Here is a 16193-nt window from a genome sequence, read left to right as displayed (position 1 = left end):
TATTGTATTTAACAACGGCGTAGAAAAGAAATACTGCTGTTCTATCCATCCATCTATCTGCCAATCTATCGTAGCCACGTGTTAAAATAATAATATTTACCTCACGTAGGCGCGTACAAATACATCAAAATAAAATAAAATAAAAAAACAAGGAAAAAAGGAAAAAGATTATTTAAAAATAAAATAATTATTGTCGGTCTTAAAAATAAATAAATAAAAAGTGGGTTTATTTGTATTACACAGTTAATTGCTTCGCAGTGGGAAGGTCACTTTAAACCAATGGTGAGAGTTCTGCGTTAAAATCGTGCTCATTACCCCGCTAATCATTAAAAGTAGTTGGTTATGCTTGGATTTCACCACTTGTTGACAGCATTTTCAGCCGATCGGAGCCTTTATAACGCCGCTTAATTTCTCACGCTTTCGCACTGCTGGCATGAGGCGCAGAAACAAGCAAACGAGACGCCGTCATTCCGCGAAACATTTGCGCACGGGTGGAATCTAGGGAGTACTTGTTGCGAGCCATACGGCGGCGGCAGCGTCCCGGAGCTGTCAAATACTGCGCACAACCTTGAGTCTTCAGTCAGTGGAGTAACCAGACTAATCCATCAGACCAGCAGCTCAGAAGATTAACCTTTTTTTCCCCTTCCTTTTAATTTTATTCTATTTTATTTTTTTTTAGCTTCGGAAAAGTAGTTTTTGTCCGCGAAACCAGAAACCTGATTTTAAAATCACGATCTTTTTTTCTCTCGCTTTTTTGTCACATGGCTTTGGAGAATTCAATAACAACAAAAAATGGCGACAATCACGTTGCTCTGTGTGGTCTTGCTGCGTCATTAAAAATATTCATGTAAACACGGGGCGTTAAACAGGGGGATTGCAGGTAAGCGAGCTCGTTGTTCGTCACACGTTAAATGCGAGTTGGATGCAATTAAAAAGAAATGATTATATTTAGATTCCACAGCATGCTGATTGTTTTTGCCCAGAAAAGGGGTGTGTGTGCAACGCTGGGCGTTAACGTTTGGCTGCACAATATTCACTGCGAACGTTGCACTTATGTGTAAATATATATATATATGTGTGTGTTTTTGCACCAAGTCGCTTTTTCACGTGCACATTTATGCTAGTGAAAACAAGCGTGCATGTTTGCGTGAGCTGACGTAAATAACAGTGTTGTTTCTCTTTGGCCAACTTTTAATTTTTTTTTCTTCTTTGAGGGGCGAAAGCAACGACAAGCTTCGACAGTGCTTATTCCTCTTTAGTTCGCTTTGCTGTCTTTACTCCTGGTCTCTATGCCTCCCTGCTGCCTTCACTGTTAGTGGGTTATAAGCCATTCCTCGACTATTTACATTAAGGGTTTACGCAATATGGACGCGCTTTCATCACAGGGACTGTTTTTATAGTCACTACCAACAGCAGACGTCGCTCCGAGCCTGACACCGCTGCTCTGTCTAGTTGTTACACATGTTGCTTTGCTGTCCACGTCTGACACGGCCATTTTTATTTATTTATGTATTTGTTTTTGGCTAGTGCCCCTGTGCAGTGGGGCTAATGGAGTTGTTTACATGAAGTACGGAGGGCGGGCAGACGACGAGGAGGAGGAGCAGCTACGGCCAGCGACGCGACCGGACTGCTCGAGAGGCTTCTCGCGCCGCGCGCGCGGGGGAGGGAGGGGGAAGGGGAGGAACCCGCGAGGAGAATCATAACAAGTCTGACATCACTCGGCCTTGTGCTGGTACGAATAGCCTATGTACAGTAGGCAGTTTGTGTCGAAGAAGTCATGGCGGGAAGGCGGTGAGGAGTGCAGTGTTGTTGTTTCAAGATGGGAAACGTTAGCTAGCCTTTGTGCGTGACAGCGAAATGGAAACAAAGATGAAAACCCGAGTGGTTTTGTTTTGGTTTGGTTTTTTTATGTGGAACGAGGACTACGACTAACTAAGCGGATCAAACCGCATGCGCAGTCTTGTGCATGATTAATTGCCCCCGCCCCCTTTTCAAGACAGGTAAAACCCCTGTGAAAAAAATCGTCTTTCCTTCTGAAAACCGCTTTTCACAGCTTTCCACCGAGGCACCCGTGACTCTCACTGTGCAGCTCTCATACCTGAGCAAGGAAAAAAGGGTGTAGAAACATTATTAGGATATAGCTTAATGCATAGCAGAGTCTGCCTTTTAAAAGCATCGATAAGTGAGGGGCATTAGTTTGATTGTGCAGGTGGTAAAAAACAAAAAAGCCTGAATAAACTGACACACTGCTGTAGCATCATCTGGCTCTCAGATGGATTTCATACAGAAGACGCCTGGATGAGGATCCTGTGACTGTAATTGTCTGCAACTTTACACATGGTCCAGATATTTGTTTCTCTTAAACATATAGTTTGTTTTGTTTGCTTTTCCCCCCTCCCTCTGCCTGACTTTATTATTTTACCAATTTTCTCATGTTTAGAGAGCTGAAGACCATTGGTGTAAAGGACACTTTATAAATATCACATGTTGCGTTACATGGTTGTTAGTGTGTAAATGAAAGGTTATTTCAAATGATTCATGTGTAAGCAAAAGAAATTTGCAAAACTAGCTTTGCATGAGGAGAAAACGAGCTGCAAAAAAATGCAAATGGAATGTTATCTTTGCACCTGCTGACCTACAGCAAGGATTTTATTGGTGGATGACAAAGTGGAGTGAAGTCTTGGACTGCTAGATTTGACAGGCTGCCCTGGTTCAGTTATCACAGTGCTGATGCTGTCCCCATCGAAGGTACAGTACTGTGATAACTGAAGGATGGCTGCCAACTTGACACTAGTGCAGTGGTCAAAGTGGCACATTCGGCTAACGAGGCAGAAGAACCAAAGAGAAAGTGGACAAGTGTGGGTATGTAAACGGCATTTGTTGTGATATGCTGAGTAATAAAGTTTGTAAAGGATGTCCAAGTGTCTGTCTGTGTGTTTTAATTTCCAAAATAACATCCCCAGGTTGAATCTAACAGCACATTTATAGCAGTGTTCAGCACTTCAGCAAAAAGCCACAGAGCCAAAATCTGTAGTTTAGGATCGTCTTTGCTGAGTTGTTTTCCCCAGCAGTACAATATTTATAGTCTATCTCAACTTTTCAAAGGTCAGTAAATATTTCATCTTTATATCTAACAACACAAAAGCAGTTGAGTTCAGATGGATGATTTTGGTTCTTTATAGGTTTTTTATCTCTTGCGTGAGAGCCGACTGAACATTATTATCAAATATTGAAAAGCACATTAGATAAGAATGCAAGCATCGTTGACCCAAACCAACTTCATTTGTTTTTTGTTTAGTTCTTTTATTTGTTAACAATTTGTGGCCCTTGTTCGTCATTGGCAGAATCAGCTCTGTTTTTTCTCATTGTTCTTCTGGGACAAAAGTAAAGGTAATCTTTACTTTTGAAGAAAAGAAAAATTTACAAAAATCAGAGGGCAGAACCATCCCAGGCGTGACACAGTGAATTCCTTAGAAGCAAACAGACGCATTGTACTTACTTAACACACCCAAAACAAATGAATCCTGCAGTTTAGCCTTCTTCTGGAATTCATAAGCACAAACTCAGTTTATGGAGGTTCTCCTAACTATGACCATAAAGGTCTAATAAGCATTTAAAACACTGGAAGCATGAATGCCTCTTATTCATCACCTTAATATGAACGAGCTTTGCATTGCTTGATCATTTGAGAGTGATTAAAAATAACTGCTCAAGTAGAAGAAGCTGTATTTGGTCCCGATCTGGAAACGCTGGTGGCAACTAGTTTCACATTGCTGCCAACAGGGGTCGCTACAGATCCATTATTAGTAGTCTTATTACTAGTATTATTATAGCGCTTTGTGGTGTGGTTGAAGCAGAAGCACACAAATGTTTCTGTGTTGTGTAATCCGTTTGTGAACCCTTATAAAGTAAAGAACTGCTGCTGAATTCCTCTGGACTAAAGCCGGGTTCACTTCTAGTGACTCATGGAAGACGTGAAATGACATGAAAGTGTGGGGTTTTGTTGTTTTGTTTTTGCTCAGTCATCCAGTTTTGCTAATAGAGGGAGACTACTCCTTCCTTCCATTATACTGCGTGAATAACAACACAACGGCTTTGAGCAAGCATCCATTTTAGTACGAACTACCGAGTTGTTGTTTTGGTGACTCAGTTTGCGCACAGTTGCGCTGTAATCTGCGATCTATCGATGCCAGTTCGCTCCAAAAAACGAATCGCACTTCTTTTTTTTCGGAACATACTATTTTGAATAATGCAGGCACTGTTTGAGTCATGTCTGATAAACCGCGGGGTCACTCTGCACCTGTCCTTCGTATGTAAAGGGTACATTATGCCGCTGAAGCTGCGGAAAGCCCCTGAAGAGTCATGATACTTATTTTGTTTTTCTCTCACGTTAACCTCAATCTGCTAAATCCCGCCTCGAGTCGCGTGTTTTTCTCACTCGGAGCTATACGTGCTGCATTGTGGCAAGGCTGTGTTTTGATAACAAAATACCCAACAACAAAAAAAACCAAAAAAACATTTAAAGTCGCTTTCGAGACGAGGACAGCGTCTTCCCATGACCCTCCACCATGGGGGAATTTCTCCTCATACTTCCTTTAATGTGTGGCAGTAATTGCGCTTGCTTGGATGTGCCGAGGGAATTCCCTCCCCTTCATATGAGCCACATACTTTAAAAAAGACGTCTTTCAGGAGCTTCCCTTTCTCCCTTTGTTGTTGCAGGAAGAAATGCTTTTCTTCTTCTTTCTTCTTTTTATCAACTCTGATCCCCATCTCAGACAGTGTTGCATCAGTAGTTCAGGTAACTCACAGCTGATAACTGCTGCTGTGAAGCCAACTCTCACAGTTTCGTTAATGTGAGAGGAAAAGGTCGAGATAAGCCTACTTTGGCTACGCTTTCTGCTGCTGCATTTTTAGCATTCATGTGCACTAGAGCAACATTTGATGTCCTGTAAATGCAATTGCATTCTAGCCACACAAGTGGAGCTTTGTGCTGTGAATAAACCATAAAAATATGTTTCCATAGGACAAACTATATCATTACTTGCTTAAACTCTCCTTATAGCTGCAAATGCATTTCTACATTTGTGTTTGTGAGTTCTAAACCCATTATAAATGCTACACAGAGGGGCTTAAAGTCAGTGTCTGTGTTTACAGGGACACTCGTGACAGTGCAGTTTAAAAATTCTGAAACATATCAGTATCTGCACACAATCACCCAGCATTGCTGTTTGATCCTTTGTCTACACTCAGCAGGGAAACTCCATTTTTCTCTGAGCGCTGATATCACCCAGAGACGATGACTCGCTGATTCTTAGCTCTAAGAAGACAGTTAGTCACACATTTCTGCACACTTCCTGGATTCTGTACCTTCCAAGGAAGCCTTTCTCACTAGTTACAATTGTAGGACACATGATTTTAGATGTAAACCATGTTTGAGTTACTCTTTGTGTAATCACAGAGCTGGCGCACATGCTGGCTGCCAGTCAGATGATTGCAGCTACACCTGAAGGAAAACAGATAAGGGGAAGTGCTTGCAAAGGGAATGAAGTGACATCCATAGCTTGCAGGTATTTCTTTGGTATGGGAATGCACAGACAGAGAGGCCGTGAACAAACCACAATCAAAAGAAAACAGCATTCGACCCCTTGGTGTTAGTTACAAGAAAAAACTGGGATATTAACGCATGCAATATTCTAGAAACACAATCTGAAAATAGCGGTCTAGAAGAAAGTGCCACCTACAGAAAGGCAAAGATGGAATGATAAGCCTTGCCGTCTGTACCACAGCAGTTGGTGAACTTGTACTTTACATAGCTTACTGTACATCTCAGCTTTTCTGCTGAAGTCAGGATGTTCTCCAGTGCTCACATCAAGTTTCAGCTAAAGATGACTAAACTCAAATATAGCTAATCACAAGCAATGCAGACGAGAAATCTGGCAATATGAGTAGCAGGAGTGATGGAAACTAAGCCTCTGACACATGCACTGAAAGTGGGCTTTACAGTGAAATGAATGAATTCAAGAGATCAGTGATTCTCAGAACGCCAAGCTTTTGGTTTTCTTTTTTCTATTTTCTTTGTTGTTGTTGAGGGATTTAACTCTAAAATGAACACTGAGTGCTCATCATGGACCTTGAATCTGGAACTCAGTGAAGGGGATTGGGGCAGTCTCCTTATTGTGTTCTTAAGGGTTTATTTTTATTATTATTATTATCTCATTTATAGTATTTAAGTTCAGAGTTGAATTGAGAATATTAAGGGTGTATAATAAAGTATTTTTGAGCAAAGTGTCATCAACTGAGTTATGAAATGAAAAACATCAGTGTTGATACACTTCTATTAATTCTCCTCCTCTTTGCCCTCCTCCTCCTCCTCCTTCTTCTTCTTTCAGCTGTTCCTGTAATGGCTGCCACAGCAGATTGTCTGTCATCTTAGCCTTCATCCTTTTATCACACCAACTGTTTGCATGTCCTCCTTCCATGTACATCCACGAATCTTCTCTGTGATGCCCTTTTCTTTAACTCCTGCCTGGCAAATCAATCTTCTCCACACCCCCAAATCATCTCAACCTTGCCTCTCTAACATCCTTATAATGTATTAATTTCTTATCCTGTCCATCCTGCTCACTCTGTGTAAAAATTGTAACATCTTCATCATTGCCACTGCCTCCAATCATTACATCACTGCAGGGTCCCACAACCATCTTGTAAACCTTCCTTTTTTTTCTCTTGCTGCTATCCTTCTTTTTGCATATCACCCAACACTCATCTCCACTGGCTTCACCTCTCTTGTGCACTCTGTTCCTTTGAAAGGTCAACCTCAGTTATTTAATCTTATCCACCTTCACTTACACCACATCATGCATTTTCACTGTTACACCTGTCTCCTTCTCATTCACTACATTTCACAAGTAAATACTTTATGTATTTACTCTGCTTCTACTTGTACTTTTGCCCCATTACGTGCTTTTGTAGTAACTTAGATTTTTGTTTCATTAGAGACCAGTTTTTTGGGGAAAAAAACACACTGTTGAATATCAAACCAGTGTTTTGATTGGCCCCTTAAAGGTGTGTCTCAGCTAAATGACAATTTTGGGGAATAATTAGTTAAAAGTCTACCTTATTATTAAAAAAAAAAGTGTGTGTGTGTGTGTGTGTGTGTGTGTGTAGGGGGTGGGCACAGCTTTAGCTAGCTAGCTCGCTAGTTAGTTGTAGCTAGTTCCATCTGCTCTAATTGCTGGAGCACAGCAGTTACAAGTAATGAATGATGAGTTTGAATACTTTAATATATTTCCCAATCTTTCTTTTTTATATAAATCTTTGCTCATTCATTTAACCTATAAGAGGCTTTAAACGCATGGCTTGTAATGGACTAATTTTACAGTGTTGTATTGGTTCTTAGATGGAGAAACTAAATGCGTCTTCCATAGCTGTAAGCGGATAAGAAAGTGGATGAGTGAAAAATGGGTTTTACTTTTGCATAGTCACTTACATTACTGACATTCCTTGGCATTTTTGCATCGAAGATATTAAATGCAGTTAATAAATACATCAGTTCATTGTTTAATTTTACTTGAGTTTTTTTTTCTGTATCATCATCATCATCAAGTCGTTTAAGCTAAATCTGAGGCTGTGAGTAACCCACAATGCTCAGAAAGTGTGAATAACAGTTTAATTTATGTTTATCGCCGCTCAAGGACTTGTGTCGTCATCTCCAGTGAAAGGTCTCACAGCCAATCAGCTGCCGGCTTTTACCGCCAGCCACTGCGTCGTTTTCGGGAAGGGGACGTTTCTTGTCAGGAAGGGTTAGAACTAGAGTCGAGGACGGCTGTTTTCTCCTCCGCTAAAAAAAATACGGTATACTAACGGGGGGAAACTGTGGATTTAACTTCGCACCGCTTTTCTTCGGGATATTTATACTTTTTTGGGACGTTTTGAAATTAATATACAACATCTGATACTCACGAAGCTTTTAGAGAAAGCGCACTGACTTGGTCGACGCGTCTAATGTACAAAACGAAACGGAAGTAACTTGCCAGCTGTCTGGCCAAGCTTGGTAGGTGAGTAAATAACCGTTTATTAAATATTTCCGTCGAACACAGAGCACGTCTTCTGGTCTGTTAAACACATCCTGTCGTTTATCATCATTCTCCGATGCTGCCAAGAGTAAAGATGTTGGTCTTGGGCTTTTCTTTGGCCATCTAAGTTAACTTACTAGCTAGCATGCTCACGTTAACCAACGTCAATGCACTTGATAGGAATGGCACCGCCTCCATTGTCCCTGTCACAATACAGGAAGATGGGTTAAACTATAATTATATTATTTAAACAATACAGAAGTACGGTGAAGGATGAGTAGGCTTAAGGAAAGCGATAACGAATTATTAGCATATGTATTACACAATTTATGTAATCCGATTTACCGTAATATACAAAAAGAGTCTTGTTATGTTCCATTAAACATTTAACAACATGTCAAGGAAAATCGTGGATTAGATTGACATGGATACTCTGTGTTTAGGATTGTTATAAAGGATTTGGTAATAATGGTTAATCTCAGGATTTGTGTCTGACAAAGTGGACCCAGAGGTGACTAACACAGAAAAGGCAGAATTACATAAAATGATTGGCTTCGGCATTTTTATGAATTATATTCATTAGAAGAGAACAAACACATGTGGGATTAATTTTGTATCCTCCACATGAAATTAGTACACTACAGTCGACTGATCAGTTTATTGGCTTTAAAAATCAAATCTATACGTTTAAAAAAACGTTTCTTTTCTTTTTTTTTTATAGCAAAATGACAAAGCCACTAGTTTCATCTTTTCAAATGTGATTATTTCTGTTTTCCTGTTTGTGATTTATGCTACTGCCGTTGTTTTGTTGTTGTTGTTGTTTTTTCATTGTTGTAAACAAGACATTTAGCTTGGATTCTGGGAACTCGTGATGGGTCTTTCCCACGATTTTTGACGTTTTGTATAACCCACACAGTAGACCAGACAATTAACTGACGCAGAAGCCTTTGGTCCAGTGACAGTAAGTGAAAATAAACGCCTGTTTCAGGCTGGAAATGTCACATTAAGTAAAATAAAGCCAAGCAGTGAAAGGTAAGTGGCTTTGAGGCTGACAGAGGTGGGCACATGTTTTTTTTTTTATCCACAGCACACAAAAAAAACACATAACCAAAGAGGCAGAAAAAGGTTTCCGACGTTATCACGACTTCCTAAAATTTCATGTTGAACATTAATTAGAATATAGTTCCTAGAGCTTTTCCCCAGCTGTACTTTTGGTCGAAAATTTAGTGATCTGATTGAACAAGCGGCAGATTTATCTGCAATGATAACCAAAAATGATTAATAGATTAGTGTAATTCAAAAAGATTATTGATGGCATTTTTTAATGTGCATACATATGGAAACGTGATCACAGTTGAATTTTACTTTGATATCGTTGATCTCGGTATGCCCACCTTTTGGTATTCACCCTGATATTTGACATCAAAGAGCACGTTATGATGACTTTTTCTCCTGATAGCTAAGTGGCACTTTTGATGGTAATGCTTGACCATATTTGAGTTTCTCTGTATTGTTATTTAAGTGAGACACTTATGTAACACATTATTGATACCTAATTAAAAATTGTTACAAAATGGTCCTTCCTTTTTTTTCTTTTTGTTTTAAGTTTAGTTTCACTCATTACCTACTTCTTTTCTGTTTTAAAGTCTTATTATTAGTTTCTTCTGAAATCTTAAGTGCAGGTACTGTATGGTAAAGATTTAATTCTATTAATTCCATACTGATAAATGTTTAAAAAATGTGGTCTGGAATTTATTTTTTTCACCTTCTAAACTACATAACATAGGATTCAAAAATAATAACTAACCTATAATAAAAACAAAGTCTGTATCCCTTGCCATCCAATCACTTCGTCATGCTTCCATAAGTTAACAGAAAATAAAACAGAGCCAGGTTAATGAACAGTCTATGAAAATACTTTTATCTTTTGACTCATTGTGTTGTGGCTTAGACACAAGTCATATGATTATGACAAAAGTAATGGATTGAATGTGAATCATCTGAAACAGAAAGTAAAATTTAAGTCTTTCGTAGAATTGGGCACCACTTAAATGATCTTTTAATTGCTTGACTTTCCTTAGACCCTTATAATGGATTAATACTGCTGTCAGAACCCAGTACTTCTTGGTCTTACAGCATTAATAATTAAACTGTAATTGAGCTATAGCTAAAAGTTGTAGATCAGTAGACCAATTATTTGTTAACTGATTAATCATTTGAGCTGATTATAAACCCATAATGAAATGGGTGAGGAGCTAAAAAGGATTTTTTTTTACTGACAGGATAAACATAGGGGATCCCCAAAATAAGATGGATATTATTATCATTATTTTGAATTATGAAGCAAAGCTACTTTGTAGAGCCAACTGTAAACTGCAAATGAGCTGAATAGGTTCCCTTTAAAAAACTTGTCCAACTTGTCTTGGGCACTGAATGTACTTGACATTTGAATAGAATTCAACTGAAAAAGAAAGAAAAGGTATTGAGATGGTGAGAGAAACCACATCATCCGGTGGGGTGTGAGGCCCAGACTAGGGAAGGCAATTGTGTGGCCTGTGTACTCAGTCACAGGTAGGACCATTTGACTTCCTTTAGTTTGATTCTGATATAATAGGTTGGTTCCAGGAGTCTACTGGCAAGCACTGGTTTACAAAATTTGTCCCATGAAGGACTTTGGATTTTGGTCTTTGCAAACACTGACAATGTAGGCTATGCTCTTATTTGCATGTGTAGCACTGGAGTTCCATCTTATAATCCAAATAACATTTTAATTGCACTCCATAAAACTCATAAACACCTGTGCTTGCTTGAATGCAGCTATAGTACATGTATGCAACAGCAGAATGTCATAGGGGGGAAAAAAGCTCTTTTTTTTCCATTTTCACTTTCTTGATATTCACATGAATTTGTTCCCATGGTGCTTTTAATCCATATTTAAATCCATTTTAAATCAGACAGTCTTAGTTTTCAGTAGTTAGGGAAAAGTGACCAGTGATTTCATCATTTTGGATTCATTGTGGAGGGTAATGCATGAACTGTAAGTTATACAGTAATGTAAAGTGTGCATTTAGCGTCCTACGCTGCCTAAGTGGTCCACAAAACATTTCAAATGTAATTAAGTTTATAGGAACGTAAGTAAAAACATGTGTAGCCTGTATAATAGTCTGTATTATGTTGACCTGTGTGGACATATCACAGACATAAGGATGTCGGTGGGAAAAGTGTTTCGTTATACAACATATACTTGGGGAAATCAGGAAATGGTTTCATCCCATAGTTTGTCCACCTCCAACTCTGTTGTTTGTAATACTTTGAGCACAGGTAGCAAAGTATGCATCACGTGCTGAGCATGTCTTGACGTTAAGTTTTCTAACAAATATCTTAACTATATTGCCTCATCATTTTCCGCATTCAACAGAACTCGTCAATAGCTGATACAACGTGAATAGAACTCACTTCTTACACTTCTCCAATAGAATAAGAACCTAAATTGCAGTTAGAGGAGTCCTGTCAAGCAGTTTGCAGATATATTGCTAGTGGTTTTCACACATGAATCATATCAGGGCATTGCTCAAAGTTTTCCTTTCTCAGTGTAGTGAACAATATAGTTTCCTTTAAATGTGTTACTATTAGAAATGCTGGGAAAAAAAAGAACTGCTACTTAATTTATTGTTACACTTGGACACACGCTCACAATTGGACTTTGTATTTGAGTTGGGAGTTGGGAGGTTAATGGCAGTTTAATGGGATTGGTTTTGACTTTTGCATTGTCACACATAGATGGATAATGGATAATGTTGAGAAAGGTTAGGGCTACAGTGCTTGTGTCAAGTGTGACTCCTGTCTGCAGAACATCACAGGGGAACATTAACGACAAGGCTGGTGGTGACTAATACATCCACTGTTGCAGCTTTAAGGCAACACATTCTGTCTTTTTTTCTATGAAAATGTGGGCACAAGTAGAGGAATTCTTTGTTCTGACTTTTGTGAAGACTTTTAATTTTACCTACACCTCAGAAAATTCAGCTTTTACTGTCAGACAATCGTAACATCATAAACTCTTCCAAGGTCTTGTTTTGGTCGGTGAAAAAAAAATGCTTCAGACATAATGTAGACGTGAAGTTACCGAGGGAACCAGCTCTTAACAATTTGTTTTTTCAACTGCTGTGGAAAGTAGTGGCGTAATCATTGCAAAAGTCTCATCGAACTGGTGTCACAAGTTTGCTGCCACGTAATTTGTGTTTGCTTTATGATAAACTTAATGATAAACTGTGTTTATCATTAGGATGAACTTTGTTTGTTGTAAAATGTATTTCTCATAAATACATCTTATGCATTTTTACATTTTAATATGAAACAAAAAAGGGATAGTGAATTTCTAAAGTACTGATGATAACTGAAGTAATAATAATAATAATGTAAGTAAGTAAGTAAAATTTTATTTATATAGCACATTTCTATATAAAAGATCACAAAGTGCTTCACAAAGTATAAAACAAAAACAGTCAAAAGTTAACAAAATGCAATTTTAAAAAGATGTGTTTTTAGCTGTTTTTTAAAAGTAATCACTGAGTCTGCAGATCTTAAGTTCTGAGGAAGAGAATTCCACAGTCTGGCGGCCACAGTAGCAAAAGCTCTATCACCCTTGGTTTTCAGTCTTGTATACTGAATAACAAGTAGGCCCTGATCACAAGACCTCAGGGACCTACTAGGGGCATAGGGCTGTAAAAGTTCAATAATGGATTGCATATATATAGCGCTTTTCTAGGCACCCAAAGCGCTTTACAGTTCCACTATTCATTCACTCTCACATTCACACACTCAGTGCTCAGAGGAACACTGCCTGAGTTACAAATAAAAAGAATGAGTCATTGAAATTCTCTTCTTAAGAAATTAAGCTGTAACAGTGATGAAAAGTGATGAGAAATTATAAGTGCTAGATGAAAGCTGGTGTAGGGAAACAAGCTTAATGTGGGTTATATGGCATTGAGTGGAATTATTAAACACCACCACCAATAATAATAACAGTAATATATACGGATATGAGCTTGATAGGGATATATAGCGTTAGGAGGTCAGCGTTATGAAGTGTAGCCATAGAATGATTAATAAATGGAAGTTTTTCTCTTTTAAGTAGCTAAAAGAAACTTTAGAATGGAAATTTTCTCTAAATAGAGGCTACAAAGAGACTGAGATAAACAAACGCAATTAAATGTTAAATATTTATTTTTAATGCTACAATAAAAAAACAAAGAAATATGATTAACGAATGACTCTGAAACGAGAGCATGCAGGGAAAAATGTGCAGCATAGTTGATAAATGCAGCAATACAGTAAATTTTTAATTGTATCAATACAGAAAACTGAGTTAACTGAGAACAAGGCTAGTTATGGTACTGCTGTGTGCCTAAGCTGGGTGCTGAGTTGTGGTGAGGTGGGATTGCTGGAATGTCAGCTTCTTGCAGGATGTTGATATCTCTTGGTAAACAAAAAAGCTCAAAGTTGCTCAAGCTCATCATGGCGTATACGTGAAGTATTGGCAGCAAATTCCAGAAACCAAATATTATTATGTGTTTTGCTCCTGATGACCTCTTTGTTCTTAATTTGTCAAGTGAGGCTTAATTCAGTCTTTAAGGTTAAATTCAAGTTTGTTTGTCTTTTTTCCAATAATCGTTGCTCCCGTGCCTGGGCTTTTATGCAATATTTTATTTAGAAGTGTGTTGTATTCCATGCTGAATAATAGTTAATTGTTTTGTTAATTGTGTATGTTGGGAGCAGAAGTTCTTGTGGTAAAAAACTGAGAATCAGAATACTTTAATAATCACTGAGGAAATTATGTAGACAAACACTCTAAGTACTAAGTAAAGGACAAAGAAATAAATAAGAAAAAAGTTCAACTGAAACAGGCTGCATGCTGGTTGACGTATGCGCACTTGACTTAAGCATTGCATGGTTAAAGCCCTTCCCCACTTGCTGTACGGGAATCTGCTAGAAAGTGCTGTGATTTCAAATCTCGTGGCTCTCTGGGGTCTTAAAACACATACTTTCTTGGTTTGTTAGTCTGCTTCTGTAGTGAGAGTGAGAAAGTGTTGTCCTGTTTGAAGGTGTAAAGAACATGTCATAGTAGTGGTTCTCCTGGACTCTGCCAACATTAAATAATCTATATAGCACGTAGACCATGTTGTTCAAAAAAAGAATTGGTGAAAATGTGACACTTTACATTTTAAATCCTAAACCTAACCTGTTCTATTCAGCACATCTTATTATGATAGGCATGATTTCAACAAGGTGCTAGAAAAATTCCTCAGAGTTGTTTGTTCTTATTGACATGATTGCATCACTCCGCTATTGCAGAACAGTTGATTGCAAATCTTCCATTCCACCACATCCCAAAAATGCTCTATTGGGTTGAGACCTACTAGTAGCTGTGAATGGCATTTGTGTACAGTGATCTCATTTTCATGTTTGGGAAATCTAAATGAAATGCATACATGGTGGTATATACAGGGATGGACAGCAACAATACTCAGGTAGACTGTGGTATTTGAACAACGGTCAGTTGGTAATAATGACCCCTAAGTGCACTAAGAAAATATCCCCCACACCACCACTAGCAGCAGCCTGAATCTTTGGTTTAAGGCAGAATGGAAGGTTTTCCAAATTATGACCCAACCATCTGGAAGTTGCAGGACAAATAAAGGCTCACAAGACCAGACAGCATTTTTCCTATTGTCCCAGTTTGGTGAGCCCTGTGAATTGTAGCCTCAGTTTCCTGTTCTTAGCTTACAGGAGTGGTGCCCATTATGGTCTTCTGCTGCTTTAGCCTGTCAGCTTCAAGGTTTCAGATGTTGCTCTTCAGAGTATGCTCTTCTACATACCTTGGTTGTAACATGTTTTTATTTTAGTTACCGTTGCCTTCCCATCAAATCGAAGCATTCTGGCCAATCAACACTGACAACTACAAGACACTTCTGCAGAACTGCCACTCAATGGATATTTTTTCTGTAAACCATAGACATGGTTCTGTTGAATATAAGTAATTGTCAGCCCAGCCTATGTGATACAAACATCCATGCCACTTAAATCACCTTTTTTCACTTTGAACTTGAGCGGTTCGTCTTGACTGGCTGACTTTAAGGCCAGGTTGCTGTTTTGTTCAATAACGTTATATAATTACTTATGCTGTAATGGGAATGACTGTTAAGTAACTGCAAAGTTAGTTCTTGTGGTGCTCTCAAGCTTATAATGATTTTATTTAGTAATTAGTTTAAGATAGTGAACTTCCTTTAAGGCAATACAACTAAGTAGGAAGAACTAAAGTTTGAAAACCTGTGACCATTAGTAGAATATTGAATATAATTGAAGTTTTCAATGAGTTATCATGTGACTATGGTCACAATGTTATAGCATTAGAGCTGCCAGAGAACAAAAACTGTATATTAAAATATGTACAGAGTAACACATTACAAAATAACTAAAATATTAATTAGATTAAATGTTATAGTTTGAATATGTGATCCCTGACAGTGGCAGAGGATGCAAAATATCTGTTCCTCAACTAGAAACAGGAAATAATCACTAGGAACCCATGGTACATGAAGCTTGTATGAGTTGCCTGTTCTTCATTCTGTCAGCACAGTAAATTTTCACAGTTTTGCTCTCCACAGACCAAAATTTAAAGAATTTCCAAATGTGATTCTAACATTCCCACTTCCTACCCCTACCCCCTTTTTTCTGTTTTTTTTTTTTTTTTTTTAAATTTCACTTCTTTAGGGTCTGAATGCCAACTTTGTACGTGATGGAGTTGGGCAGGCAACTCTGTTTGAAGATGAGGAAACCTAGGAAACCCCAGACTTCTTCCTCACCTGCTTCCATTAAAGGCCTGGAAATCCACTTTTACAGACTTGACATTGACCCACTGAAATACCCAAAAGGCCACTACACTGCTGAGAACCTCTGCGTGGACGCTGCCAAGAAATGCTGTAAGTGGCTGACTTGTTTACAGAATTGTCATTTGCCAGTTCTTTGATTTAATCTTTTCCTGTTGCAGTAATTAAGAGTGTATTTTCCATTTTTTTTCTGTAACTGAATATAGTCTATAGTAAAATGGGATATCCA

The 16193-nt window shown here is 38.3% G+C and overlaps 1 protein-coding gene across 3 annotated transcripts in view; it reads left to right on the top strand.

Annotated features, from left to right (window-relative positions):
- The first annotated feature begins 365 nt into the window (after positions 1-365).
- Positions 366-16193, top strand: part of jak1 (Janus kinase 1) — a 37672-nt gene continuing 21844 nt past the window's right edge. Inside the window, exons 1-2 of one of the 3 annotated variants that reach the window (XM_084910032.1) lie at positions 366-880; positions 15849-16057. In XM_084910032.1, coding sequence (XP_084766158.1) covers positions 15856-16057 — 202 coding nt within the window. In that variant the 5' untranslated portion in view covers positions 366-880; positions 15849-15855. Of the gene's footprint in view, positions 881-7769; positions 8058-15848; positions 16058-16193 lie in introns of those variants that run through there. The other 2 variants (XM_084910031.1, XM_084910030.1) reach the window with 2 other exon arrangements.

Source organism: Perissodus microlepis, chromosome 17, assembly GCF_051167445.1.
Source record: "Perissodus microlepis isolate ML-2025 ecotype Zambia chromosome 17, ASM5116744v1, whole genome shotgun sequence".
NCBI classification, from domain to species: domain Eukaryota; kingdom Metazoa; phylum Chordata; class Actinopteri; order Cichliformes; family Cichlidae; genus Perissodus; species Perissodus microlepis.
The sequence above is the reverse complement of the archived record's forward strand: the minus strand, read 5'-3'. Positions and strand labels throughout refer to the sequence as shown.